The 26,393-nt window shown below is 37.7% G+C and overlaps 1 protein-coding gene across 2 annotated transcripts in view; it reads left to right on the top strand.

The window, feature by feature from the left end:
- The window catches only part of CCDC6 (coiled-coil domain containing 6), a 48,805-nt gene extending 22,883 nt beyond the window's left edge, over nt 1-25,922 (top strand). Inside the window, exons 3-10 of one of the 2 annotated variants that reach the window (XR_011698494.1) lie at nt 4,048-4,176; nt 9,120-9,223; nt 11,265-11,425; nt 13,618-13,774; nt 17,004-17,104; nt 20,761-20,885; nt 21,237-23,003; nt 23,218-23,299. Coding sequence is in view for 1 of the 2 variants with exons in the window: in XM_071563256.1 (XP_071419357.1) it covers nt 4,048-4,176; nt 9,120-9,223; nt 11,265-11,425; nt 13,618-13,774; nt 17,004-17,104; nt 20,761-20,885; nt 23,218-23,409 (969 nt within the window). In the remaining variant the exon portion in view is untranslated. Of the gene's footprint in view, nt 1-4,047; nt 4,177-9,119; nt 9,224-11,264; nt 11,426-13,617; nt 13,775-17,003; nt 17,105-20,760; nt 20,886-21,236; nt 23,004-23,217 lie in introns of both variants that reach the window. The other variant, XM_071563256.1, reaches the window with a different exon arrangement.
- Nucleotides 25,923-26,393: the final 471 nt, after the last annotated feature.

Raw genomic sequence — 26,393 nt, 5'->3', positions numbered from 1 at the left:
CATACATCCCTGATAAAGTTCCTGTAAGCTTTATATACATTTCCTTTATTTTTCCATGTTCTTCCTGTAATTATATTTTTGTTTACCTGATGAAATCTCTGGGAAGCTTGGAATAATATTTTTGTGGCATCCTCGATCCCTGCTCATTGCAGAATGGTAGCAGTGTTTTGCAGAATATCATTAGGAGTGTCCTGATGCAGACTGTTCTTGCAGCTGTGAACATGGATATGCTGAGTACCATTTTGAAATTTAAACTAGTAAATCTTGAAAATTTTATCTTTTGTGAAACAAGGCTACTCCAAAGAGTAATTAATGTTTAATATTGTTTGATCTTACAAAGTCAGTTGTTCTTTAAATTGTGCAACAGTCTCTTTCAAAATGAAATTCGGATTTTTTTTTCAATACCCTTATATTTTTGGAGGTGCAAGTTGGTCCAAGTATCTGTCCTTGAAAGTAAGATGTTATGACATACCAAGATAATAGCATAATGTGTAGTCAGGCAAATTTAAGTAATTGGGTGTCTGTACAGAAATGTTTCTCATGCAAGTCTGATTCTTAACAATTCTTTAAAAAGTTATAAGTCTGTAAACATAAGCCATTACCCTTCCTGCTCTCCAAAATACGATGCATCAGCTCAAGGATGCAAATTGGATTGTGCGGAATAAACAGTCAGCTCATCTATCATTTATTTGATGAACATCTGGACGTAAAGGGAAGGCAAACTGCTGATACAAATTTGTAATAAATAGGACTTTGAGGATGCAGTGAAGGAGGAATTTGACAATTTTTAAGGGCCTGGAGTACTAAAAATATGTCCTTCAGCACAATGTACAAGGTCCTAGTCTGGGAGTTAAATGAGGGCTGTTTTTTAAGGAGGAACTTCATCTGTTGGCTTCGTTACTTCATAAAAACACTTTTTGCAGTCCTAGAAGTGAGCCAGTCCAGTAAGGAATTAAGGCACATGTGATCCTACATTGTAGCAGGACACTTGTTTCTGTAGAGAGACTGTTCCTGTTGTTGTGAAGGGCTGAACTGAACTAACAGATGCACTCCTGCTGCTGAGTTTTGTATTTGGTAGCCCCATTCTCCCTTCAAACTATTGGCTGTCTGTCTTGCACCAAACCCATCTCTAATCTTGTGTAGCTGAAAATTCTCCTTCAGTTTTCATATACAATTCAAGGTGACACATTTTTTCCTTCTTTTATCTGGCAAACATAGGTGTATCTGTAAACAGCTATTGTAAGTGGATATAATTAAAACAGTTTGAAAATACTCTCTTACTTTTCTAAGTAAAATAAACACTATCCACCAATGTTTTACCAGTGGATACTCTCTCATTGTTAGCAATTCTGTTTTTCAGCATTAGGGTTTCGGCATTGACTGAGCTTTGTTTGTTTTGGTTTGGTTTTGCGATCAAAGCAAATAAAAGGAAAAAATTACCCAATTATGAGTGACAGACACCACTCATATGTATTTTGGGGTGTGTTATTAGTATTTTTCTCCCACTTATTAAAATGTGGCCACAGGGTGAAGAGGAGTAGCACAATAAAGTAGTTTCAGAATGTCCCAGAGGTTTTTCATGTTAGCACTCAAGAGGAAAGTGATTGCTGGCTTCTTTTTATTCCCAGTTTCTTTCTAATCTGAATAGCGGCTATTCCTGTGGTAGATCCCTCCTGGCTTCCCTTGGTAGCTTTCTGATGGCTGGGATGGTCCTTTGGCTCCAGTGTATTGGCACTCCCAGGAGGGTTTAGTAGATCCTACACAGAAGCTGCGGATTTAATGAATAAGTCTCATCAGTTCTCATGTGATGAAAATTCAAACTTTAAAAGGAATATTTTGACAAGCCAGATATTTGCAAGATACTGCAGCTCAATTTGTTTTTAATAAATACAGGAGCTGCACTTGCATGAAGCACACAAGAGCAAGAAATGATGCAAGGTGTTAGGTTGGTGTGAGGTGCCTTCATGTGCCTGTGTGGTGTCCCCGACTCATGGACTGATGGAATCGCCAGCAGTGCCCAACCACACTCTCTCTGTTCACAGCACCTGGCTCTGGACTGAGCAAGAGATTCTGGCTCTCTGCCTTCTCACAAAGTTCAGTTTGCTGACTGAATAAAAGCTGATTGCAGCAATTGGATTTGGACTCAATTTTTAGGTGAAAAAAAAAGGTCTAGCTTTTTTAATGAAAGAAAATGAAGATTGATGATAGTGCAGTCAGTACCTTGAGGCAGGTGGTGGCAGTCCATGGGCTTTCTGCTCCTTGGGCTCCTTGGCTCTCTCCAGTCTCAAACTGTCTCTGCTGTGTAGGGGTGGGGATGGAAAGGAGAGGGGCTTAAAGGAGCTGTAAGGTGAAATAATGGCTTTTTCATATTAGACCTCTTTTTTCCAACCAAGCTTAACTGCAATACTGAAGTAAGAAACTTCAAAGTTTGGTTATCAACCAACACAAACAGTATTTTGATTTTAAAGTGTGAACTTATATTTTTCTTCTAATGCAAATCTGACTTAGCAGTCCTGCGTATTCTCACATAAGGAATGAAATGGCTTTATTTCCAGTTGGGCAGTTTACCCAAGTTCCCTGACCATTTGATGAAGAGCTGCCTTGATAGTCTCAGTGATTATCATGTTGGAGTCTGCGTGGCTTCCTCAAGTGCATAGGAACTTGAATAAGTGTCAGAGGGTTTAGAAAATACACTGTAATTTAGTAAGTGACAGGAATGTGTCATTTGTTTTCTAACCAATATTTTCTATTCCAAGAATTTTATATTCTGGTGTTTATTTTAATTTTGGAAAAATAAAATCTCAACATTGACAAGCCCTGAAAACACAGTTAAACTTCAAACTTCTCCCATATATGTATGTTGCCAAGTAGTTGCTGTCCACCCAGTGCTTTTTCCACATGAGACTTTTGCCTCTGATCTCTTTGTCAGACTGCACTTCACAGGTCATTTTGTCTCTAACCAGCAGCAAAAGGAACTGAATTAACAGACTAACAATTTTAGCTTGTTTTAAAATCAAAGTATATTACTTCACTGTGGATACCCAAACCCCTTGACTTTTGTCCAGGACTGCAAGGGGTGTCTCTCCATTTCCTCAGGTTTTCCTCACATGGTTGAACACTGTAATCTTTCAGATTGTTTTGTGATAGCCAGAGAAACTGGCACCGAAAATAAGCAGGTGGAAAAAGGTGCCTGCAATTTTCAGTGGATGGACAGAACACAATGTAATTACACCATTGTCTTTTGGTGACATTTGCTCTTGCCTGAGTCAGGTTCACGTGTTCATACCACGGTGCCAGTCACATGTTTTATCCACAGGACTTAAATCCTTGTCTCAGAGGGCTTCAGTTGTGATTTTGACTTTAAAGTTAAAAGTGACTCTACTCCAAGCCATAATTTATTAACGAGGAGGGGGCTTTTTTTTTCCTTTTGCTTGAGAGTGAACATTTTTTTTCATTGAAAAAAAATTCCCTGAGTGTTAAGAAAATTTATGACATTGATTTGAAATAACCAGTATTTCTACGTCATCAAAATATTTTGATTCTTGATAGCACAGGACTATAAATGAGAAATTCCTTTCATTGTCTTTACACTTGTTGCACAGCAATTTCAGTAGGATGGCTTCAGTCATAATTGTAAACTTTCAGCTGCTTGGCCAAAGGAAGTGCTAAGACCTGCATTTTGTGCCTTGGGTATTTTTGAGATCATGCACTTAGAATAAAATTAATGCTTTTGTGAACATTATGATAGATTTCTTACTTCTCAAATGTCTATAATCCATTATATATAGCATATTAAATGATTTATATTGATTTGACTTAATTCAATAATTGGAAATTTACTTCTATCTGCTTTGTAAATATGCATCACAGTTCCTTTTTGAAGGACTATTGGGTGGGTTGTGCATTTTGAATTCTTTTGAGAAGCTTTATCTGTAGAGAATTTAAACATGCAGGAAGAAGAAATGTGTAAATAGATATGTAAAAGGTGCCTAAGTTCATACTTTTATTTCTGTGTTTAAAGTATTTACATGTCTCCTAACTTTTTAGCTACAACATGAGAAAGCTGAACTGGAGCAGCATTTAGAGCAGGAACAGGAATTTCAAGTGAACAAACTGATGAAGAAGATTAAAAAACTGGAAAATGATACAATTTCGAAGCAGCTCACCCTGGAGCAGGTAACTCCTTCCTTTCAGAATTGTGACTGAGGAAAAAACAAGGAATTTTTTGGATTAGATTTGCCTTAATTTTTAATTATATGGGAAAGTGGACGATATCAACAGAAGTCAATAGTTGGGCTTTCAAAGCAATAGTCATCAACATATTTTATTATGAGAAAATTTGATATTTTTCATGGCCACTATAGTTTTTAGTATCCTTTCTTCAGGCCTTTGTGTCTGCTGGGCATCTCTGAGTTTTGCAAATGCAACATTTTTCTAAATAATGCTTCTTGTTGCAGCTCATCAGCTTCCACTCGTGCTGCTGGTGGAAAACACTGTCCCTTCTGGTGGGGGTTAAGCACAGTAGTGAATGATTTGTGTGTGGTCTGGTTGTGCTCTGTGTCACATTTTGTGGCAGCTGGGAGAGCACAGGACTCGAACTGTGAGGTGCCAGCAGTGTGTGTTCTTCAAAAGATTGGAGGTTTGACTACTTCCAACTCCCTTTCTCCCCAGACAGCTCTGCAGATTGCACAGATAAAGCACCACTTGTTTTGGTCATGTTTCAACTGGAAGTTTGGACACTGGGAGTGCTCTTATGTCTAATTTTAGGCATGTGCATCAAAGCATCTCAGTGGTGTTAGTAGGAGACCTTTCAACTTAAAAGGCAAACTGATGAAACCTGTAGGCTTGTTAAAAACTTCAGATTTTCTGGCACGTGGAGGTCAAATAATTTGGGTAGTGTAAATCTAGTGCATTATTTCTGTGATTTCTTTTGCTGTGCAACTTTTTTGTTGCTGGTAATCTGAATTCCTACAAGTTTTGTATGATTCTCTTTTATCTGTTGATGCCAATAAACTAATTAATGGCTATCTAAATGGTCAGTTGAGTTTTCTTGAGTCATATGGTAACATTTTATATGGAGATGCCTATGGAACAAACTGAAAAACAGAAAGGTGGGAAGATGTAGTTGCCAGCAAATGACAATTAGCATGAAATTGAAATAACTCTCTTAGCCACAAGGTGGTGGTGGCGGCTACCGCTTAATCAAAATGCAAAGTAAGCTTAACATACTAAGCTGTTGAAATCTTGGAACATGAGCCACAGCTGAAATCTTAATGGTATTTATTTTTATATCATTGTTCTGGGCAGACAGACTTGTGAAATCATAAAATTTTAAACTTTTTGCTACATTAAATATCAATGATATGTTGCTCAAAAAGCATAGATGCACAAAGGTCTTTCAAGTATCTGACCTTGAAAACTTTGTTTGTGAAAATGTTACATTTAGCTGTCAAGTCTTGCTTAGAAATTCCATGCATGTGTGTCTGTAATGCAACATATGACTTTGTTTCCTCTCACTGGAATGTCTAGTGAATCTCAAGTTACTTTGGACTTCACGTTTTCTTCCCTTACACAAATAACAAAAGCTTATTGTCCTAATTAACCAGCTGAAACAGCAACCTTTAGGGCATGTGCTGTATCTACCAAGAAGCAGCAAGAGTTGTGAGGACAGTCATGCTGCCTTTATGGGCAACACCTGGGGAATTAAGGAAGAGAAACTGCCCCAGTGCTTCCACATAACCTTTGGAATACCTGTTAAACAGGGCTTGGAAGGAGGACTCCAACAATACTTTGAGCTGGACTGCATTACTAGATCTGTCACTAATCACTGAGCAGATAATTACAGCATATGTTCACTGAACTATTATTTTTAAAATAGAGAACATCTATGCTTTGTCTTCTTTGCTCTTTTTCATCTGACCTGCTTATGGTACAGATGATCAGTGGTTTGTAGCACTGGTGGTTGCATAGTATGTTATTCCTTAATAAAAAATTAAGTTGGATCTTAGGGTTCAAATATGACCTGAAATAATTTAAGTCAGCTTGAAGTCAGCAGAACATTCTTCTCTGAAGGCAAATGGTGAAGGAATTTGCAACGTGACTGTTTCATTAACTGAATGTCTCAGTTGCAGTGAGCAATCATGTTCTGTGTTACAGTTCAGTGCTTTGATAGGAAATAAATAGCTGTCAGTTTTGTCCTACAGAGGCCAAGTGTGTGTAGTCTTGCTGTTGCTATTTTAAAGTGTTTTTCATACAGTATGATGAGAAACCAGAATGGGTGCAGTTAGGAGATGAAAAATAAGAACTAAACTGCTGGTAGTCATATCCTGTGTCTGCCTTGAAAGGAGAAGAGTATGAAATGTCTAAAATCTTCTGGAAGGATTTTCTTGGAGCGCACCAGAGAACTAAAGCTACAAAGGGGAAGGGACAGATACGAAGCAAAGGAGTTAAATTTGGCACAGTGGGCTTGGACAGAGATCAGTATATTCAACTGTCATTGATGTGGAAGATCTCCACTTCAGGAGGGAACAGTTGGGCTTGTTAATCAGTTGTCAAGAAAATTCAAATAGCAATAATCCAGGAATACACAGACAATGGATATTTTAGCTGTATTTTAAAGTAAAGTAAGTCTATGTGTGAAAGAGAGAGAGGTGAAGAAATAGAATTGGGTAGTGAGGAAGGTTACAAGGAATTTTTCTCTTCCTCTGAAGGGAAGGTGAAAGTCTGAAAAAGCAAGCAATACTTCCACATTTCCCTGTTTCAATGGCAAAAATTAGATTATGTTTGATTGGAATGTAACTTTGAACCTATGTAGAATGACACTTGTATTGAACCTAGCTGGCTTGGTCCTGAGATATAAACCCATCCTGCTTATTTTAGTTCAGTCTGTTATCACATTTTTTGAATGTTGCCACAACAAATTCATTGACTGGAGTACATTTCAAAGTACACTTGAAACTATTCAATACAAAGCCAAATACCCCAGGTCTCTGAATTCATAGCTCTGATGAGGATGCTGCAGTTGCATCTTCTGTAGGTTCAGTTCAAGGGATTCATCCTCAGATCTTTAATATCTTGACAGTGGGAGCAACTAGGACAACACCCAAGATCAGGAAAGGAAGATACTTGTTTTCAGTATGTTTTCATATTGCTGGAAATGTGGAGGTTTAGATGTATTTCACAACCTGGTTTCTTTGGTGTTTCATCAGAAAAGCTTTCAGGACACATCACAAACCTTATTTGAATGTTATTGCTGGCGATTTGACTTTGACATTGTTCACACTCACCTATATGAAGATCTATAATTAATGGACTCCACTGCCTTAGTGGTGGTTGCTATAATACAAAATGTAATCTTAGAGTTTTCAAGTCCACAGTTATAAATAATTTAATGTGTCTTCAAATTCCAATATGTTGTTCTTCTTACTATTCAAAAAAGTGGATTTCTTTTCACCTCTGTGTTTTTGTGGGTTTGTTTGTTGCTAAATCAATAACATAGTTGTAAAAAGACTAAGTTAAAGCAGATGAGTCTAAGCCATGCTGCATTGAAAGGATGCAAACACCATTGCTGCAGAGGTTGTGATCTGCATTCAGACTTTTCTCATGGTGTTTATGCAGATAGCTGTGCAGGGCAGTGGGGATCTGTGCTTTGGTAACACAGCACAGTGTGCAGATTCCCAGGAGGTTTTCTGTACTTCCTTCCCTCCCAACACTCTGAGTCCCAAGCGTTGTCCAGACTGGCAGTGCCCAAAGGCAGAGCAGAGCGCTCTGGACCTCCTGGGGCTGAGCCCTTTGCCTTCCAGCCAGGGTGGGGAACAAAGTGTTGGTCAGGATCCAAATTCTCATCCCTTGTGTGAGGCTGGAGCATGTTGCTTCTCTTACTGAGATGTAAGTTCCCTCAGTTTTTAATGTACATCTGGAAACTCATAGAAAGGTTTGCTCACCAGTGTTTCTTTCTCTAGCTATGTTTGCTATTACTCATCAATATATATCTATTTCTACTTACAGTAACTAATTCCTCTAACCTTTAAAGAAGAAAGTTGTAGATTCATTAAACTTGCACAGTTACTGAAGTGTGTAAATTTATGTTTTGTTTGGTTCCTCAGTGTGAATTTAGTGGTTAGCCCAGAGCCCTTACAGATTTAGATGCTGTAATAGCCCTTCACCCAGTGGTGTGTCAATGTGCGAGGAAATCGCTTAATCTGTTTTCGGTCTTTTCCATTTGCTAATGTGAGACTATTTGCCCGTCAGAAAAGTGGTGTTAACTAAGTTTTGGCTGGGAAAAATGCCTCCGTGCTATTTTCCACCTGTATTGATCTGTTTCCAAATATTTCATTATTGATAACTTTTTCAGTTCAGCTCCATTGTTACTGAATAAGATCAGCTATGCCTCTTAAAATTCTCCTGTATTATTAACCTAAACATTAATAATAGATTTCTTGATGTATGGTTCCATTATAGTGTTCCCCTTATAGTAGTAAGGTTCTACACTGTATCTTCTTTTATTAACTTAAAGTAGAAACAAGAATGTTTGTTCACACAGTAAGTGAACATAAATAATGTCCAATTAAGATTTTACTTTCATAAAGGCTTTACTAAGGTAGAATTACATTTGTTTTGCAAGTAATGACAGACATAATAACATTCAAAGCATTTCACATCTTTTTTTCTTTACTATTTTTGTTTTGTCACTCCTTTATCTAACATAAAACAAACATGGCTTCTCTTCCATTTTTGACTTACGTAACTGATTCTTCCACTAAAATGTCTAAAATTTTTCAAAAGAATAAATGTTGGTGTTGTGACAGTTCAGTTTGAACTTCAGAGATACATGGAAAAGGAGATGTCTTTGAATAAGTTTCATACTCCTCCTTGTTGGCCAGAGAAAAGTTCTGTGAGAAAAGGTTCTGATAAGGAGATGACAGTTGTGCAACCACTGAATCTCTTGATTTTTCCATGACCAGTGCATTGTGCCTGAATTTTGTCTCTTCTTTCCCATTCTCCTTTCTGTTGTAGAGCATTATTTAAAATGATGTTGCTACAGCAGGGATATTTCTTAATGATAGTTCCTTATAAGAAATACCTGCCCATCATTTTCATTAATTGTTTTTTCTCTGCAGCTAAGGCGTGAGAAGATTGACCTTGAAAATACTTTGGAACAAGAACAAGAAGCACTAGTGAATCGTCTCTGGAAGAGGATGGATAAGCTTGAAGCAGAAAAACGGTTTGTCATGTTGCAGTACACTTTTATTTTTAATACGTAATCTTCTGGATTAAATATGTTCATCTTTGTCCCATAAAGTTGTTTAATCTGTGAAACCCTGGAAGTTATAGCAGTTGTAAAGCTCCTTGTTTGCATGCCACATCATTTATTGCTTAAAGTAGATAAAGCTAAATGGTATAAAAAATTACCTGGGAAAGCTTGAAGGAATTTGCTGAATTATTTCAAGTACTGATAGCCTCTTTTTAAAGCTTCTGGTTTGTGGTCAGCTTTAGGTTCATGGTATTTTACTGTATTTGTTATATGAGAGGCTCTTTTTTTCCCCTGTCTGCTCAAAGAAAATCATAGAATCAATTGGGTTGGAAAAGACCTCAGAGATCATCAAGTCCAACCCTTGGTCCACTCCAGTCCCTTTACCAAATCATGGCACTCAGTGCCACGGCCAATCTCAGTTTAAAAACATCCAGGGATGGGAAATCCATCCCCTCTCTGGGCAGCCCATTCCAATGCCTGTTTACTCTCTCTGGAAAGAATTTTTTTCTGCTCTCCAACTTCAATTTCCCCTGGCAGAGCTTGAGCCCGTGCCCCCTTGTCCTATTGCTGAGTGCCTGGGAGAAGAGACCAACCCCCACCTGGCCAGAACTTCCCTTCAGGTAGTTCCAGACAGTGCTGAGGTCACCTCTGAGCCTCCTCTTCTCCAGCTTTTTCTCTGTGTTGTGCACCCACCCATATCATTGAGACTTCTGACTCCTTTAGGAGAAGTTAAAACAGTGACTCTTTATATTCCTGGAAAAGTTAAAAATATATATGAAAGGAACCATCTCTTTAACGTTATAATGTAAGAACTCTATTTCGGGAGGGAGTAGAGGAGAGTAATTAATGATAATTAATAGCTTTTTTTCCCCTACATGTTTAAATACAGTTATGTTGGTGCGACTCTGAATCTTAACTGGGACATCAGAAAACCCCTGAGCCCAAGTGAAGAGCAATTTTTCTAGTTCTATTTTACAGAGCCCTGCTGTGGGGAAGGTGCTCTGAAGGGCTACATGTGATGCTAAGCAGTGGTAGATGCATAGCAGATGAACCTTCGGTAGGATTTCTGGGTATCTTAGATTTAAAGCCTTCTTTAAGGCAAACCATTTCTGGTTTAATTTATCTCAGAGATTGTACCTTCCTACACGGAGCCATGGTAGAGTCAGACCTTGCTTTAGTACTCTTGGGGTGGTCCATGTGAACACCACACTGTGCACAAAGTTGTGCTTGCACAGGGCTGTCCGTGCTCCTCAGGGCAGAGTTGGGCCTGGCCAGTCAACACGTTCCTAGTTAAGAACAGTTTCATCCTTTCAAGCTGGAAAATACTTCCTATGTTGGCTCCAAAACCCATCATTTAGAACATGTAATATTTGTCACCTACTTATTGCATAAGAGAAGTTCATTTCTCCTGAAATTACCATCAGTTATTTAAAGTATTTGAAACCGTGACTACATGGAATATATTAATACCTTGGAGATTTAAAAAAAAAAGTGAGGAGACTATTTGACTATCCTTCAGAAAAGGTCTGTCAAGGTTTTTTCTTTTGGTAGTGGTAAAATGCAGAAAAGCTTATGTTTCACCATAGACATTGTTTACTCATTATTAATCTTCACTATGTGTTATTTCTGTAAGAACATAAATGTAAAAACTCAGAAAAGACTAATTTACTTAGGAGAAATTTTGTGGAATAAGTAGTGCTTGAGTATAAAACTGAGATAACTCTATATAGTTGAGAACTTGTTTTTCCTGAACAGTGGGCAGAAATATTTAGGTGTGTCAGTGTCTGGATATTTTAGAAAAATTCAGCTGTACTTCGACAACAGATTTTACCTTTTTTATTTTGAATTAAAAAAAAATACTCTGAATCTTCCCAAATTTATCTTCCCAAATGCAGTAGTTGAAATAAATCTTCCATACTTATCAGAATCCTTGTAGTTGCTTTCTGGGGGATATAAGAGGTTTTCTTTTCATTAGAATGGAAGGTAAAGTTTTGAACTATTTTTCCTACAGAATTTTGCAGGAGAAATTAGACCAGCCAGTATCTGCTCCACCATCACCCAGAGACATATCAATGGAGATAGACTCTCCGGAAAATATGATGAGACATATCAGGTTTTTAAAGAATGAAGTGGAAAGGTTAAAGAAACAACTGAGGGCTGCACAGTTACAGCGTGAGTATTTAAATCTCTTAAAGTTTGTTTAATGTAAGATTTTTATTTGTTCTTTCTTGAGTTTGAATTTAAGGTAGAAGTGGTAAAAAAATAGGCCAGGTTTGGATCAAAACATTTTTGCCCTGCCTTGCCAGAGAAGACACTGTGGCCCAGAGCACATGGACTCAGCTTCCCAGGAGCTTTGCGTTGCTAATCCTTCATTCCTTCAAGCTGTATCTAACATTTCTGTCTCATTTTTATCAGTTCTGCTTAGTTCCTGGTCAGTGGTGTTATACATCAATTGATAAATGAACAGACACCTCTCCACAAAGGCAGCACAGTTTGTGTGGGTGTGGAACAGGCAATACCCCCTGTGCCATGCAGGTCTGGTCAGGCCAGCTGGGATATTGCCACCTCTGTTTGGAGGAATTGCTTGCCAGAGACAGCAGCCTTCCTCCAAGGCACAGATGATGGAGCAGGAGTGCTTTTGCAGAGACCTTGTGTGCAAGTTTGTGGTATTATTAATTTGTGGCTACCAAAAGAAGATAAGGACAGCTCAGCTACGTACTTGCCAGTTCTGCACTTCAGCCTTCATTTACTGAAGTTCAGAACAAGAGCAAGGCCTTAGGATTGAAGTACTGTGTGCAAATGTGGCCTAATTAATTTGATTTCAAGTGTCCTCTATGATTTTGAAGTTGTTTCTTTTTGAATTACTGTGATTTAAAGTAAAAAACGGGAAGCATTTAAAGTCACAGAATCACAGTCTTTTCTGAACTGGAAGGGACCCACAAGGATCATCGAGTCCAACTCTTAAGTCACTGGCCCACACAGGGGATTGAACCCATGACCTTGGCATTAGTCAAATTCTCATTGACAGTAAGATCTGGGTTGAAAGGTGCTCTTTCCTTCTGTGGCCAGGTTGAACTCACACTGCAGCAGCACGAATAGCAGTGCTGGTAGGAAGGGTGGATGTGCCTGCAAGCAGAAAATGAAACTGAAATGCAGTTTTCAGTTTGCTGTTTGCAATATGTGGTTGTTAGAGAACCTCTAGTGTTGTTCATAAATACTTAAAGAAATCTTCTTACTAAAGTCCGATACTTGTAGTACATTTTTTATTTCTGAAGCACTTCTAGGAACTGGATGGTATAATAATAGTTTAAAGTAAGTTATACTGTTATATTTAGAAGTGATATTTCCACAGAAGAGAGATAAATCACATGTTGTTAATAGTTTGGGAGCAGTCTTCTAAAACAGGAATATTCTTTCCAGTGAAGGGTGCTGCATAAAGAAATGATCACAAAAGGTGGTGAATAATTTTGTGCTTTTTTAATATCAAGGATTTAACTGTAAACTTGATCAAACATTACAAAATCTCACAAAATACAATGTGTGTCAGGTCTTCATCATATGTTCCATTTAATTTAAGTAATCTGTCACAGTGCTTCTTAACTTTCCATAATTTGATTTTATCACTTAAAATAATCTGTGTTACCAGTCCTTTTAAGTGGTGTTTGATGAACTTCTTTAGAACTGAAAACTCAGATTGCCCTTTGATGTAAAGAGTAAACCTCTTATTGACTTTTACTATCAAAATTTAATGCAATTTTAATGTGAATATTTTAATACTGGTACATGTGCTGCTGGTGAGTTTCTATGACAAAATGTGTAATTGAAAGAATGCTGTAGAATACAGGTAAGGTAGCAATTTTAGTACAAGTTTGAGTTTTATGTTTCAGAGCTTGTGTTGTGCTTTGTCTGTGGAAATGAAAATATACCTCTAAAATAATTTCTTCTATATGTTGTGTTGGAGGAACATCTTTGTAAAAGTGGAATAGCATTATTTTAACAGAGTAGGAATCAGTATTTCTTTTTTATGGTTTTAGTCATATTATTTTCTTTTTTCTTCATGATATTTTTTCCTTCCCCCCCTCAAGATTTATTCAAATAAATAATTCAGAATTTTGTTGCTTTTGTTTGTTTGGGGTTTTTTACGTTTTATTTCTACAGTTGCTGTCAAGCAGTATTTTATTTTAGTAGCTACTGTTCTGAATTTGGCTCTGAGCCAATGACTTAGAGGTGAAAATTTTGAGTGATCTATCCTGAGTACTTTCTACACCCTAATCTTGAAGTATTGGAATAAAATGAAGCACAACATGCTTGTGTGTCTGTGAAATTGAAAATGAATCAAATTTTAACAAAATTCTGAATTTCAGATTCAGAGAAGATGGCTCAGTATTTGGAAGAGGAGAGACATATGAGAGAAGAAAACTTGAGGCTTCAAAGAAAATTGCAGAGGGAAATGGAACGTAGAGAAGCCCTGTGCAGGCAGCTGTCAGAAAGTGAATCCAGCTTGGAAATGGATGATGAAAGGTTTGTATCACTTAGCCATCCAGATATGGTAGCATTGATTTACTTATCAATACTACTTTTTGAATATTACAGAATAAACAGAGAAATAACCTGTATGTGGGTTTAATATACAGATCAAATTTCAGCATAGTCCTAGAATGTCTTTGGCAGAATTGTATCACAGTTGTATAGAAATTGCATTAGTTTTAAGTGAGAAAAGAAAACATTTCAATTGTTAAGGGTTTTGATAATGCATATTGAAATAATTATAGCTATGGAGCTGAGAGTCAGGATGATTTGATCATACCTTTGTTTTGCCCCCAGCTTGGTAACTGGAAGGAATTCTGTGAGATAGGAGCAACATCCTTACTTGGGGCTAATTGTCCTTTGCATAAAGTAAAGTACCTTGAGCCAAATACAAAGGGATGCTCTGTAAAGCCTTGGAGAGAGGAAGCATTTCCAGCACTGTTGAATTGTTCTTGATGTCTAAACCATAACACCCTTGATTTCCTTTTTTTCTCTATTACAAGCTTTATTGCTTGCACTGACCTTACACATAGTCTTGAGTTTTTCATGGGTTTGTAACCTGCTTTTTAGTGTTTTCTCACATGAGAGTCATATGAGTGTTATATCTTGAAAGAGGATTTTAAGGACATTTTTAATAAAACATTTTTCTTTCTTACCAAGTGCTCCTTTTTTTGTTGTATTGTTTTACATTATTTTGTATTTTTAGTGGTCCTTTAGAATAAATAAAGAAGTTACTCTGTGCTGTGTATTCTTCTGATTCTGAGAGATTCTTGGGTCATCAGTATATTTGTTTTAAGTCATAATTTGTGAGAAACAAAGTACCAGATATTTTGTGTCAAGGAGAACCCTTAAAGTCCAAAGTAGTGTATTCATTTTAATGAAACACTAAGATGACTTGACCTATATTGAATTAGCACCTGGTATTAAGATGTAGCAAATCCTGTACAAATCAAATTGTTAGAAATATGGAATTCTGGTTGTCACTGGTGTTTGAATCTTCTCTTATTTAACCTGATATTTTCTTCCACTGTTTACAGTGTAATGGAAATACAGTCAAAATCTAAATCTATGCGAATTACCAATATTAATCCAAAATTGTACGGTACACTCATAATTTTTTTGTCAGCCACTTGTAGGTAGTGGTAACCTATAAAATGCAGGAAAATTTGATTAACTGTTCTGTACTTCTAAGAAATTAATTGTCAGGTTCATTTTTTTGGTACTACAAAGGCCTGACAGAAGAGTTCTAATGTAGGTATTTACAGCATAAATAGTACAAAGCAAAGGGATGGATGGGTCAGGCATCAGGGGTTAGTCTTGGAAGCCCTGTGTATACAAAATAGTTGTGGAACTATGTGCAGTGGTGATTTTAAAATGTAAATTTTTGCCAACTTACGTCTTCCTAAAAACGATGGTGATGATGGATCAGATATCCCTTATTTTCAGTTGCATTCTGTTAGCTGACAATACTTATTTTTTGTGCAAGGGGTAGATGAAGATGCTTCGTTTTAAATGCAAAATGCACAGCTCTCCCAAACCCTCTCCCTCCTGACTAGTGATAGCTTTGTTTTCTCAATTCTCCATCCTATTCTTTGGACTAGCAGGGAAAAACATGAAACCAGGAAGCATCCTACTGGTGTGCTGCTGTTCCATATCACCTGATCCAGGTACTAGGATGGCTCACAGAAAATTGTATTTGTGTAGAGTACCAGGTGATTAAACCACAAAGACACTGCCTGTAACACATGCTCTTGTCTGCATTGCAAGTTACTGGTGTTGCAGAGGTGGCCCAGTCAGTTCAGTTTCACTAACTTTACCACTGGTAGCTCTTCAGAAAACTTATGTTTAATTAAACCCTGATTTGTCAGTTTTTTATTGTTCTCTATTGCAACTACTTTTATTAACTGGTCTTCCCAAATTCAAACCAACTGTGGTATCACTACAGGGTACTGCCTGTGCTAGGGCATATGGCTTGGTAACTCTGAATAGAAATCAGCAAGATGCAGTATCAAAACATGTTTCAAATAGTCCATGATCAGACCTTAAAGTAGTCCTTGTTGTAAATTCCACCAGACGGGAGTACTTCTAATGCTGCTTCATATGAGTTACTTGTTTTTTTCCCTATGGTTTGGAAATAAATGCAGCTACTAAGAATTTCTGAGAACACAGTGGTAGAAGGAAAGTCAAGTAATAGTCAAAGGGCCAATTTTGCCTGCTGCTTTGCTGTGTCCAGTGTCCAGCTAAGTCTAACAATGTAAACTCAGGTGCACTGATTTGCAACTACATGTGCAGGAGAAGGTGAGCAGGGGAGCATCTAATCTGGACAGTGACTGAAAAGTCAAAGTAGAGAGTGCATAAGCAACTCAGCTTGAAAGCTGCCACTCTAGTGCTGTGGGAAAGAGAAAACATAATTTGAGATAAAAACAATAAGTGGCAATAGGAGCAATTGGTATTATTTTTATCTCCTTTTCTAAAGCTCTTAATGTCTGTGAAGATGCTTGAGAAAGTAAACAACAAATAAATATCACCAGAGTTATTACAGGTGGGGAAATATGCCTTGCCTGAGGTTCTAATCTGTTCAGTTTATCACAGTGAAGTGTGGGAGGTGTCTTGCAGCACAACGTGGAAATACCTTTAGAGAAAGAAAGTCCTGGGTTGAAAATGTTTCAGTATTCCAGTGGCAAAAGACAGGATGAGCAAATGGCTATTGTGACTAGAGTGATTCAAGTAGAAAACAGGGCATGTTTTAAATGGTATGGGTGATCAGCTACTGGAACAAATTATTAGTACTTTAATTACTTCCCCTCCCCCCCGCTTTTCATGATTTCAGATTAGTGCTGAATGCCTTTGTGGAAAATACACTCCAGCCAGACAAACTATTGAGTTCAATGTAGAAATGATGTGTAAAGTGCAAGAATGTAGTATAGGTCAGACAGACTGGATGACATGGTTTATATCTCTGACCTTAATATGTACTATTCTAATCATATGCAACTTGTATGGGTTTAACTGGAAATGAGTAAGATAAATCCAGCTGTTTCCACTGAAAGTCAAGCCAGTGTCAGCAATGATGAGAGTTCCTGTCATGACTTCCTACAGGTGACTGGTCCTTCATTAATCTAATGTGATTCTTATGGGAATTGAAAAAAATCACAGTGAAACATTTAAAACATGGCACATTTTAAAAGGTTTGATCTAATTATTCTTTGCCTTTTTTTGTTAGATATTTTAATGAGATGTCTGCACAAGGATTAAGACCTCGCACTGTGTCCAGTCCTATCCCTTATACACCCTCACCAAGTTCTAGCAGACCTATATCACCTGGTAAATATTTAACCCAGTTTCTAAAATTATTGTATGCATCACATAGTAACGTGCCCTATGAATATATTTAGGTCAGTAGCCTTTCAAAACTAGTTTGGAGAAAAAATCCTGCATCATAAATGCAAGAATAGTTTTGCCTTAGGTGTCTTCTAGTGCGGCATGTTTTGGGTTGGTGAACAGGTATTATATATTTCAGATTTGTGAACAGATGTTAAAGGTCACTTAAGTAGCTATCACACTTGAACCTTTAATTTCTTTTTTGCTCTTTTTCTCTCTTGTTCTCTTTTTTTTGCTTCCCTACACCTAAAAGTTGCCCAACAGGACACATAATTCAAATGGGTTTCTGCAGTTTGTTGATGAACTAATGATGAACTGCTGTTGTGCTCTGAATCAAAACTTCTTAGAGAAGTCTAATCTTGAATGTGTTGGAAAAAGTCAATTTTCATTTCTCTCTAGCAGAGAAATGACTTTTGTACATCTACTGTTTTCTAATATGAAACAAACTATAAAATTAAGAATTCCTGTCTCAGGTACTTTGTATAACAGAGGCAAACAAACCTTTGCCGAGTTTCTAATTATTGAATATGTTTTAAGTCACAGGAAATGTACTTGTGTTACTAATACATTTATTGACTGAAATTTAAAATCCCTTAAAATTGCACTTGGAGATTCATTAAAAGTTGTTGTCTGTGGATGTTATATGGCAATTACAAACTCACTTGTACATAATGAAGTGAATCCTGTGTGCCCTGCTTTCCCAAGTTCACCTTTAGAACCTGCCAGACAGAGTCCTGCACTATGGGGAAGTGAGATGTGATATTGTTGACACATTCTGCAAGATAGGAATGAGACATTTTATTACACAGGTCTGCTAGAACATACAAAATGTCTTTAAATTGTTTTAATTTTCAAGGTTGAATTTAGTCTTCCAAAGGACTCTTAGTGGTTTTCATCCAGGTGTTACAAAAGGAGTAAGTGTGTGTGCAAACTGCCTATGGCCATAACCTATGCTGCAGTGTTGGAGACCAGCATTATGATTACAAGTTTTCAGGAGGTTTTTGCACTTGTGAAATGAGCCAAATCACTTGATTTTCACTGTTCTGCAAGATATGTTACCAAGAAAATAATACATGTTTTCTTACCCATTTCCTGTAACTGGGTGTACAGAAATGCAATCTTGCCAAGAGCTGTTGTGGGGTGAGCGCTGCGGGCACTCGTGGTTCTGCATATGCAGCCTGCACAGTAACACAGCATTGCACTGCACATTGGACCTGCAGTGCCTGCAGAGGGTACAGTCACAGCTGTGTGAGGGGCAGGTTATCTGGGAACTCACAGCCTTGCAGCTTCGATTCCTTAGCAATGTACCCTACTTAGGTGCTGGTGTGTCGCTGCAGGAGTACTCTGTTCCTACGGTGGGACTGAAGCACATTCCTTTTTCCCTGTGGACTGGACTTCCCATCAGGAGTGCTGTTTTTTCATGGGAATTACATCCCACAAACAGGGGATGCTGAAACACAGTCTGAATCAGAGTTAAAAATAGCACAGCTGAAATGGTAGTTTCTAACAGAGTTCATGAGTTTGGACATTGCGATACAGTAAATGTTCCAGGCTAGCACTTCTGCACAGGCAGCTGCATTGCCCTCCTTTGCATCTGGTAAATTAATATCCACAGATGGGTAGATTTTAGAAAAATAGAAGCAGCAATTTTTTAGAGAAGTAACAAGATCAATAGGGAATTTTGTAGAGCTGTCTGGGATACATCAGTGCAGTAATGGATGAAAAAAGAATAGTTTTTGAGAGTACTTTGTATCTAAAGTAATACAGTAAGACTATGTCAGAAGTATTAGCACAGAATAACACAACAGCTGCATTTTGCATCAAGTGATTCTATGACTTGGCATGTTTTGTTTTGGAAATGATGTGCCTGAATGTGTGGAAGCATAATTGTAACCTGTTAGAAATCCTATCATTTCATATGGGTAGCTGGTCAGGTTTAATGGGTCAGATTCTGGCTTCTGAGTCCCACAGGCCTTTCATGTTTGGGTGCTTCTTCTGAGTACTCTTTGAAGCTGAGTTACTACTGAGTTTTCTAGCACAGTGCATGGAACTTTGAAGATGGTGTAATTATCACTCCTGAGCCGCTGGGGATTAGCTGGTCTAATTACCAATTAGTCTTTAGTGGAGATAAACTGTTTCATGCTTTGCAGCTGGGCTAGATAGAGATTTTTTGCAAAGATGAGCTACCTGTTTATGCATCTTTGCCTGCCACGTAGATTTGCTTTTGTAAAGCTTGTGGAGCTGGATTGTCCCAAAGCATTTCAAAACTGCTGTTACGAAGTTTGACTTGAAGCAGATGTTTGGTCTTCTAGGCTCTTACCTCTAATTTGAAACACATTGTCACCTCCCCTGAATGTGGTTTCTGTCCTTGTGCTTACACACAACACACATGGTCTACAAACAATTAGATTGTGTAGTCAAAGCAGATAAATGTTGGTGTTATGTTGTAGCACCAGTGATTCCATTGGAGTCCCTCGTAATTTACACGAGAAATACATTGGAGTTGTAAGAGAATCAAAGAGAACTAAAGGAAGCAAAGGGAGTCTGTTTGCTTATATGACTTTATTAGTGATCTGAGGCTTGTTTTCTCCTCAAGATCTTGTCTCATCTGTTTTAGGGAAAAGCAGATACCTGCAGTCAGGGATGATGCTGAGTGTTGGTGCATCCTGTAGCTGCAGTGGCACTGTTCTGAAGTGTCAAAACTGTTAAATCCAGTGTGGTGTTATAAAAATTTAAGAGACCTTTGGGAAGTTTTGTTGGTCATTATTCTCCAAAGCAGCTGCTTGTGTCCAATACTAAACAGCTGAGGAAAGTCCTGATGTTTTTGTCAGAAAGCCGAAATAAGATAAAAGTTTTGGACAATATGCTCTTTTGAGAGAAACTCAAACTGTTTAGAACACTTCAGGGTCTGAACTTGAATCATTTAGCAATTGCTGTTTCTGTTTACCTTGGTTAGCTGTGCAGGTACTCTGCATTTTTATAAATGAGTTCTTGCAGAAAGGAAATAGTTAGATGAAAGAATGAGATACTTGTACTTTTGAATATTAGGCTTTCCTTAATATGGATAAAATCAGTTATTTCAGACGTTAGTTGTTAGCCTAGTCCAGCTAGTAACATTTCCCAGAGTGTTCTAATTTCACAGCTCCAAAGATCTTTGAAACACTGAGCCAAAAGAGGAGGAAGCCTCGGTGCAGATCTGATATGCCAGATTTTTTGTGGCCCAGTGCTAGATGGCTTCTCCAGGCACAACCTCTCTGCTTCTTCAGGCTGAATTGTTATTCAGGGAGTCGTTTTGTCAATGGAGAAATGGAATGCTGGATGGAAATCATGGTGAACTAAGCTACTGGGGAGCCTGTCACTGTTTAACTTAAGTGAAAAGTAATGTATGTTTCAAACATATGATAATATGCTCCAGGAAAAGAAAATAATTTCACATCACAGTTTTCAGTATGATGAATATTTTTAGATGTCTAATCTGCAGGAGTTACCAGTTCTTAACCTGTCATTGATTCAGAACAAAAAAATTTAAAAGCCCATCACATTTTTATTTTTTATTATGAAACAAGAATGTTGATGTTACTTTGTTTTAACCATTTTAGGTCTGTCATATGCAAGTCACACAGTTGGTTTCACACCACCAACTTCACTGACTAGAGCTGGAATGTCTTACTACAATTCCCCAGGCCTTCATGTGCAACATATGGGACCATCCCATGGTATTACAGTAAGTATTTAAAATAGTAAATACTTATTACCAATATAGTTTGGTTTTTAAAACTTAAAATTGCTTGTCCTTAAGCTTTTTTTACAAAACATTTTTGTAAATGTTTGTTTTTGTCTCCTTACTCCAAGATATCTATTGCTGCTTTCTTCAACCCTGACTTTCCTCTTCACCCCTCAGAAACTGATTCTTTTTGGAGAACCTTATTTTCTGCAAAAGAATAGGATGTAATATCATCTTAAGGACAGTAATAGGTATCATCTTATGGATCAGCAGGAAGGGTGTGAAAAGTGATGTTCTAAGCTACTAAGCCTATCCCAGGAAGTAAAAACGTTGCTTTCATTTTTCTCCTAGTCTCCACCATCTGACGGATGAGTCATCTGAGGTTGCTTCAAGCTCAGGTTTTCTTCAGGATGACACACAATGCTACCATCATGTCACTGTAACAGGCAGTTAACTCTTATTTTCTGTTCTCATTGGCAAAGAAGAAAGTTACTATAAACATTTGTTAGGGCAATTTCTCATATCTTTCAGCTGAATTTATTTCCTTTTTACTTGAGATGTTTGATGCATTTCTGCTTCATCATGTTTCTTCTAAATATTTGTGGAGTTTAACAAGCAAACAGAGCCCAAATATTAACAATTTGCCAAAATACCGTATAGTTGTTGTGTCTAGACCATTTTGATTTTTCTCAGCAGGTATGGTAGTATGTAAATATCCTTCAAGATTTTTGCTTATACTTGTCATTCTCAGATGTAAGAATGTATTTCAACTGAATTTTTAGTACAGTGCTAAAATATGGCTGTCTCTGGGTTAGGTGAGTGTGCAAAGATGATTGTTACAATTTCCTTGAGCAAAAGTGGGTGGGAGGGCTACAGTGGCAGGTAGAACAGGAAGGAAGCTGGAGCTCAGCAGGAAGGTGGAATCCTGGTCCAGGTTCAGCCCATGGCTGTGTGTCATGAGTTAGTCACAGAAAAATCTTTATGTTTCTGGAAAACCTGGGAACTAATTATTTAAAAATAAGTTTTTCAAGGAACTTGTTCTGTTCAGTCTCTGTGAAATACTACTCTTTCTGAAACTGTAAATGAATTGAGTAACTGTGAAAAAGATCATCTTCAGAACAAAATACTAATTGTTCTGAGAGGGTGTTGATAAGTAGCTCTTGGCTTTGCCTCAATAGTGATGCCAGAGCCCTTCATACTATTAGATGTATGCAAATATGATAAACAATACTAAGTGTTTCAGAGCCTTCGGTCAGTTGTCAAGAATCCCTTGGCTTTCTCATAGAACATTAATCTGTTACGTGTAGTTGTGCAGAAAAATAGATACAATATACTTGATTTGACTAAATTGCAATTTGATTCTTGACTCTTCATTTTTGATCTCCCTTAGAGATTAATTTTTACTTTACTTGTACATTTGGTATAGAACTGTAATCATTCTCTGCCGAGAGTTGATCACTTGTGGTTGATTATTAATTATGTGTGGGTGGTTTGTTATGGCGTGAGGTTCTTGATTAATCGTATCTGGATTGGTAAGTAATGAGCATTTTTGTGTCAGAAGTGCAGAAGTTAGTGTTGGTTAGTCTAATTTATATTTTTATATTTGACATTTAAAGATGATCATCCTCCCCCTTCTGCCTCCTGATTCGTAAAGATAAAGTGGGTTTTAAATCTTTGTATTTAAATGTACTAATTGCTGAAAATCTATGGTTTCTGTTGAGGGGGTTTCTCTAACAACTGCTTCACTCCTGCAGCTCAAAGGGTTGTAATCTTTTTTGTTCTCTAAAGAGCAACTTGTATTATGCTTTGGTCTTACTCCAGCATGTGGGCTAGGAGTCTTTCAGAGAACCAGAGATTCTGGGCAGACTCTGATATTCCAAACATTTCCGCCCATGCTCAGGTACCACATAGTTGTACCTCATGCCAGCAGCATAACGGCAAAGGTTCATCAGCACCTACTGGTTGGGCAGGCACAGCTTGGGAGGTTCTGTGTCTGCAGCATCTCTCATTTCTTTTTAGGTTGCTGGTCATGACGGGTAAACGTATCTTCAGGACGTGTCTTGTGTTCATTTCCTGCAAGCTGACAGGAAGGAATGCATGTTCTGTTTGATGTCAAGGGTACTTCCCCTTCCCTTTGCTACTCCATTTCAGAGGAACGTTTATTTTATGTAAAAGTTGTATTGTGACTCCTGCAATGTTTTGAAATTTATTCTTCCTACATCATTGTTCTGATTTTTTGTGTGATTTTTTTTTTCCTTTGCCAAGATTAGAGGACTTGCATCTAACATTGCTCAGGAGTGTGTTAAACATAATTTCAATATTTGTTCTGCAGAGGCCTTCACCACGAAGAAGTAACAGCCCCGACAAATTTAAACGTCCCACTCCTCCTCCTTCTCCAAACACGCAGACCCCAGTGCAGCCTCCTCCACCGCCACCTCCGCCACCTGTGCAGCCCACGGTCCCGCCCGCAGCGTCGCAGGCAGCCACCTTCCAACATTCAGTGCATCCCTCCTCTCAGCCTTAGTGCATGTGCTCAGCAGTCTGTATGTCAGAAGTGGACTCATAACACGGAGCAGTTTACTAAAAGCCAAAGGCTTACTTGGCGTATTTGGATTTGACTTATTTGCACTGAGGTTATATAGGCTTCACTGTTAATTGTGTTGTAAACGTTTGTATAAAATGCAGCCAGTGTTGTGGGCCTACAACACTAACTTAACAAAGTTTTCCATCAGTGTTTACTTGAACTACATGTATGTCCATTTTCTGGCTGGAACATTTGCTATTCGGTTTGGTAATACGGCATTATGTCGTTTTGCTTGGCTCCAAAGCTTCATTTTCTTGGCTTTTAGGTTTGTAAAATTAAAGGGATACCTTTTTATATTTTTTCATGACAATTTGCAGAAAATGAAAGGCATGATGGGCTACATGATAAATTCTGAAATATTACAGTGTTTACCAGGCTTATGGAAAATCAGCACTATGTTTCAGTCATTCAGAATAACAGCTTCTCGTGCAAAAGTGAGTCAGACACCCTAATCAGTGCCCAAGACACAAGCTCTATTGTATTACATAGCAAATAAGCTTAATTCAGCACACAGGACACATCCATATTTCTCCTGTTTAAAGCACCTCAAACATATGGTACAGTCAGAATTTTACACTGAGGGAACTGTCTTTTTGGAGTCTGTGGAATGTACAATTTGTGAACCTTAAGATTTGATGATGTCACTTGACATTGATGGTAACCTGTAAGCTGCCCATACTGTGTGAGCTGTCACGATGACCTCAGTAAGTGTGGTCCTGCCCACAGGTTACTGATTGCTGATCCAAGTGTGCTCTTTGATTTTTTGCTGCAGAAGGCGATGTGATTGTAGAGAACAACTGATGATAATTTCTTTCTTGTTAAAATATATTAATTGTGATTCCCCTAAGGCAAAGTTTGAACAGGTATTCTAAATGTTCAAAAGTCTGTTAGAAAATAAGATGAGCATAGAGGATTATATTGGCTTAACAGCCAAAACTTTGTATTGCTTGGTAGAAACAGAGTACAAGAAAGTAGCACAACATGGCACTAATGAATGCTTATTTAGCAGCCTAAGCCGGTACAATGTATAAAGAAATGTATTATGAATACATTCTTTCCATTCATTTAGCACAATAAATTGGTTTCACTTTGCAGTGGAACAAAGTGTCACTTCTTGATATTGACATCTTACTCGGTTATGTTTTTCCTGAGGTTCCTCTTGAGTACTGAGGTTTATATATTATCGATAATTTTAAGTGGTTTACCTCATATATATGGATATGTGGGCCATGGAAAATGACAAGAGAATGTTTATTTTGTGAGAATATGTATCTGGCTATAATCAGAGCAGAACATGAGTAATTTATCTTTTGTTTACAAAAGTTTGTTTGACATGCCTAATGCTTTATTAAGGACATTTTTAAGAAGGAAGTACAGCATTCTGGTAGTATACTAACACTTGTACATATATTGTCATGTTTGCCGCTCACCTATTCAGTCAGAATTGCAAACTGAAAATCCTTATAAAATTAGTGCATTAAATCAAAATAGTAAGTTAAAATAACGTTGTAAAATGTTCCGCTTAAGGCAAAACTAGAATTTCTTCACTGTAGCTATGTAGTTTCAGCTCTGAGAGAATTTAGAGAAATGCATATATAGTCTATAACACTTCTTAAACCAGTATGGGATCAAGTGCATTATCAAATTACATTAATTATGGTAGTGATTCTCCAAATGATTCTCAAGATTATGGCAGACCTGAAATTTGACCAGTGCTTCCATCTGAAAATAATTGACCATAGCAGATGTTCACCTTTCCATAGAGGGAACTTGGCTGTGAACATTGTAATTAAACAGAGCTCCCGATTCAGTGGTAGGATTGCCTGTGAGAAAGTGATGGGCATTCCGAGGTGGAACTAAGGTCAGGATAGGATCAGTTTAGTTTTATGCTTGTCCTTTTGTAAACATAAGACAAATTAAAAAAAATTTTTTAAGTAGGATTCCAACTCAAGAATCCCACTATTTAAAGTGGTGCCCTCCTTTCTGAAGTGCTTTGAAATTCTTGGACATACAGCCCTATGGGAGTGCAAGCTTATGGTGGTGGTAGTACAAATGTGGGCAGGAGGGAAGAGCCTTTGACGGTGTTTTAAGATCTCAAAATGAAAAATTACTTAGAATAATTCATGTTTGAAGCATATTCCAAAAATGAATTTACGTAATCCAAGTTCAGCTGCTGTTATAAAGTGTCTTAGTGAACTCTCCTTACTTACAGTGGGACTGTTACCAGAAGAAAGTAAAGAACTGACAAATGTATACTAAATCTTGAAAGTGTAACAAGGCAATAAATTGGCCTTATCGAACTAAGAACGTCGAACAAAAATTTGCTTGCAATCAGAAGTGTTAAACTCTATTTGTAGACTTTTTGAATAAGATGAGAAATTGTGCACAACCATCTCCTAATAAATGTAAATGGATTTTCAGTTTTCCTTGTGAATTATAGTCATGAATTATGATTCTGCAGCTGTGATTTTATTGGATCTCCTACAGACCGGAGCAACTCACTGGATGGGGGGGTCCAGCTTACTATGAGGGCTTAAGTGCTTGGTTTATCTCAGAATCACCTGGGTGGGTTTCTGTTGTCCCTTTCATCACTAATGCCTGTCAGTTGCACATTGCATCCTCATTAGTTGGGTAACGCCACAGAAGCAATTTTAGCTGTGATGAGCATTTTGTGACCATTCCCCTTACAGCGCAAGGTCTAAAAATAATAAAAATCTACCTTTTAGCTATTTCAGCAGTGCTTTCCTCTCTGACAATCAAGCAGCTTTCTTTTTATATTTTCTCTCAAAGGATCTGGCTGGGACACTGGAATGCAGCTGATACTCTGTAGAGCATTAAGAGTTCTTTTAATCCACAATTTGTTCCAGAGAAGTTCTTTGGAAGAAGAAGTGGGACTGTTCAGAGATAGTTTTCCAGCTAAAAGC

The sequence above is a fragment of the Pithys albifrons genome, chromosome 9 (genome assembly GCF_047495875.1).
Source record: "Pithys albifrons albifrons isolate INPA30051 chromosome 9, PitAlb_v1, whole genome shotgun sequence".
Lineage (NCBI taxonomy): Eukaryota > Metazoa > Chordata > Aves > Passeriformes > Thamnophilidae > Pithys > Pithys albifrons.
This window is presented reverse-complemented; position numbering and strand designations above follow the sequence as displayed.